The sequence below is a fragment of the Papilio machaon genome, chromosome 18 (assembly GCF_912999745.1).
Source record: "Papilio machaon chromosome 18, ilPapMach1.1, whole genome shotgun sequence".
NCBI classification, from domain to species: domain Eukaryota; kingdom Metazoa; phylum Arthropoda; class Insecta; order Lepidoptera; family Papilionidae; genus Papilio; species Papilio machaon.
The window spans coordinates 604,398-607,767 of record NC_060003.1 but is presented as its reverse complement, the minus strand read 5'-3'; the positions used below and the strand labels follow the sequence as shown (position 1 = coordinate 607,767).

The window sequence follows — 3,370 nt, the reverse complement described above, 5'->3', positions numbered from 1 at the left end:
GCACAGAAAAATAATATTTCCTCTTCCTCTGCGTCCCCTTCTCCATCAAATCTACGTCCCGTAAGTATTCGTGCAGTAGTTGCCAATACTTACGCCACGAACAGTTGTAATTCTTAAAAAACTTTCTTATCGAGCTACTTGACTCTATTTAAAAGGTTACTAAGGTAATGAGTAACTAGTACCTATACAAAAACATAAATTCAAGGGAAAAATTAAAGTGTAATTGTACAAATTTAACATTTATTAACTGTCAGCACTATTGTAGACATTTAACAATATATACTATTAAAATATAAACAATTAGACAGCAGTTTCCAAGATCCAGTTGGTGTAAGAGCCGACGGAGGTGCTGACATCGGGGTAGGTACCGTTGGCGCAAGTCTTGCCCCATGAGGCGATACCGATGATGACCTTATTGTAGATGAGAGGGCCACCGGCATCGCCGAAGCAGGTACCGTCAGCAGGGCCGTCCAGGAAACCGGCGCAGATCATGTTGGAGGTGACGGTGTGAGGTCGCGGCCAGTTGAGGTAGCGGCGAGCGCACTCCTCGTTGTTGATCGTTCTTACGGTCACGTCAGTTAAGTATTCAGCGCGGCTACCGAAGAACTGCGAGGAGGAAACGCATAATTATGCATAAAACAACATTACGATTCAATGTCAATATGTTAAAATTGACACTAGAAACATGGATTAAATTCTGTCCACATTTCTAGCATTTTGGTTGAGTCATCTTCTCTAATGTAACTTATTATGAAGACTGAAATCTAGTCATGTATTACTCCAAAATACTGTTAGACACTGTTTTAACCCTTTGACCGCCGCTGATTGACATTATTGACATCAACGTGGTGATATGGTTCACCATAAATATATATCACCACAATGCTTTCGGAATAAGTGCTTGATTCTTTATTGGTAAAGATCGCATTTCACAAGTCTACGCATAATGATATTCCATTAACCATGATTTATCAAAAATCCCCGCCGGGCGCTAGAGTCAAGGTATAAAAGAGTTAACGTAGGTTTAAACTAAAACGTATTTGAAACACTATGTTTTATGGTAAAGCTCACTACATTTTAGTTACAAATATAACTCCGTTATTTTTTTAGTATAATTCATCCAAAACTTGTGAGAGTTTGTAGTTTTTACATTTATAAGAGAATTCAATTAGTTTAAGTACTTACTGAAGGTCTGCCCCAACCAGCGTGAATAACTTCAAGATTGTCCGGGATGAGAGCGCCCTGTCCGATGATGGTGGCTTGGGCAATGCTATTGGAGTACACTAGGGCAGTCTCCAGCCTGATGATGGAGATATCGCCATCGAAACCGTTCTGTCCGAAGGACGGATGGTTGATGATACGCTCGACGTTGTGGATGACGCCACCGGTGTTGCGGAAGGTACTACCGGCCCTGATACGACGGGTCTCAGGATGCGCGAGACTGGAAAGTATAACAAGCCATCAAGATTGAAGCTTTTGAGCTAGCCCATAAATCCTTAACAGCGATCCATTTTCTACTACAGTAGTTTATTTCTTTCTTTATTGAATGTTACATTACTTATATTGATGTTTACAATTGTATCGTTAAGAACTTACATGTAAGGGCATAGCAATATATATGTAGGTACCAGAGTCTTGTACAATAATAATTAAATTCCATTAAACATTTTCCAGTTTACATAAATAGTAATTTCAAAATCTATAGAGAAAGTTAAACACGAAGCTAATTATACAATACTATATACTACAAAATTTTATTTTTGCTAATATTTTATTAAAAATCAAAATTTAACATTCTTTTAAAATATGTTCAATCAGTACATCTAAATTTTAACTGTTAACTGTGTTAAGTTCTTATACTGTAGAAAGATTTAAAAAAATAAACATGTGAAAATACTTACGACTCCCTAAAGCAGGAAGCGGCGCTCACCAGATACCTGGTGGTGAGAATGTTGGCGGCGCATCGCTGAGTCCAGATGGCGAATAACCTCCAATTCTCCACTTGAACCATGAAGGGATGTTCTTCGATGGACACGGGTTTGCCACCCACGATGCGGTCGGTTTCGGTGGCCGAACACCAAGCGGCTGTAATACAAGTATCATTACAATAATGTAACCACCAAGGCATTCTCGTACATTACTACGCTTGCACCATTAATTCTTGCTAACATTTTTGCAGTGTATCGTAAAAAAATTTAAAGCTCATGAATTTGATAACACTGGCTCCAGTATAGAATCAACACCAATCCGAGATTCTTAAACACACTCAAAAACAATAGAACATCATCATCAGCTCACTATAGGTCCCCACTGAGGGGCTCGGAGCCTACCTCAAGTTAGGGGTGACTAGGCCATAGTCAACCACGCTGGCATAGTACGGGTTGGTTTACTTCACACATATCATTGAATTTTTTCTCAGATATGTGCAAGTTGCATCACGATGTTTTCCTTCACCGTAAGAACGTCGGATAAATGTACATATGTAAATCGAAAAACACTGGTACATGGCGGGATTCGAACCCAGGACCTGCAGATTGCAAGTCAAGTGCTTAACCCCTGAGTCACCGACGCTCCAGAACAATTCAGTCCAATCCACCATTTTGAGATAAGAGAGGAAAATAATCGCAAACAATATGTCCACATAAATCCTGCAACAATATTGTTTTTCATATCAAATCCTAAAATTTACTTAACGAAAACATATTTTATCTCAAAATCGCTTTCAAATTTGCAAGGAGTAGTTAATTTTGTGACTTTGCTACATTAATTATGGTATCGTTACTAGTTGGCAATGGTTTGTATATTTTTAAACTTACCCAAGAAAAGGACAGCCCAAGCCAATCGTGCCATTGTGTTGCGCTTTAGTAACTGGATGATGCTGAGGCAATATTGGTGACTTTTATATAATTATTGTTATCGGATATGAGCATTATAGGTCTTAGCAGTTGTCTTTTAAAGTATTAATAAACGCATTGAACGCTAATAATAAATGATAATAGTAGCTAAGCGCTGATTAATTTGCAAAAACATATTCAAAAACTGCATTAAATTATTCAAACTTTCGTGAGACATTAACTAAAATAGGAACGGCTAAAATACTGAAGTGACTGAGTGTTTAAACTGTTTCTATATTAAACTGCATTAAAATTAAAATCTAATACAAATGTCTTAAAAAAATTTAAATAGAATACTAGTTGAAGGCAACAAGCTGAAAATCTTTGTATTAAATCAGCCAATAAAATTCACTCGAAGATTTTTATGGTTATTTTTGTCAATATAACACAATAGTAGTATCGTTTAACCGTAAATAGACTTAGTGTAGTTTAAATGAGAGAACTCTAATCCTGTGAACGGTCAGTTACCTACGATA

The 3,370-nt window shown here is 37.4% G+C and overlaps 1 protein-coding gene across 1 annotated transcript; it reads right to left on the bottom strand.

Annotated features, from left to right (window-relative positions):
• Positions 1–285: 285 nt before the first annotated feature.
• On the bottom strand, positions 286–2,889 carry LOC106710927 (trypsin CFT-1). Its single transcript, XM_014503114.2, has 4 exons — positions 2,817–2,889; positions 1,902–2,085; positions 1,186–1,441; positions 286–606 (listed from the first exon to the last, which is right to left on the bottom strand). Exons 1-4 carry the CDS (start codon positions 2,848–2,850, stop codon positions 301–303), a joined length of 780 nt encoding a protein of 259 aa, XP_014358600.1. The 5' UTR covers positions 2,851–2,889; the 3' UTR covers positions 286–300.
• Between the last annotated feature and the right edge of the window lie 481 nt (positions 2,890–3,370).

What these genes read in the sequence shown, in the direction of transcription:
- LOC106710927 (XM_014503114.2), bottom strand. Translation starts at nt 2,850, where the DNA reads ATGGCACGATTGGCTTGGGCTGTCCTTTTCTTGG. An exon ending in TTGGGCTGTCCTTTTCTTGG is followed by an intron (nt 2,086 to 2,816) that starts GTAAGTTTAAAA and finishes CTTGTATTACAG; the next exon opens with CCGCTTGGTGTTCGGCCACC. An exon ending in GCTTCCTGCTTTAGGGAGTC is followed by an intron (nt 1,442 to 1,901) that starts GTAAGTATTTTC and finishes TATACTTTCCAG; the next exon opens with TCTCGCGCATCCTGAGACCC.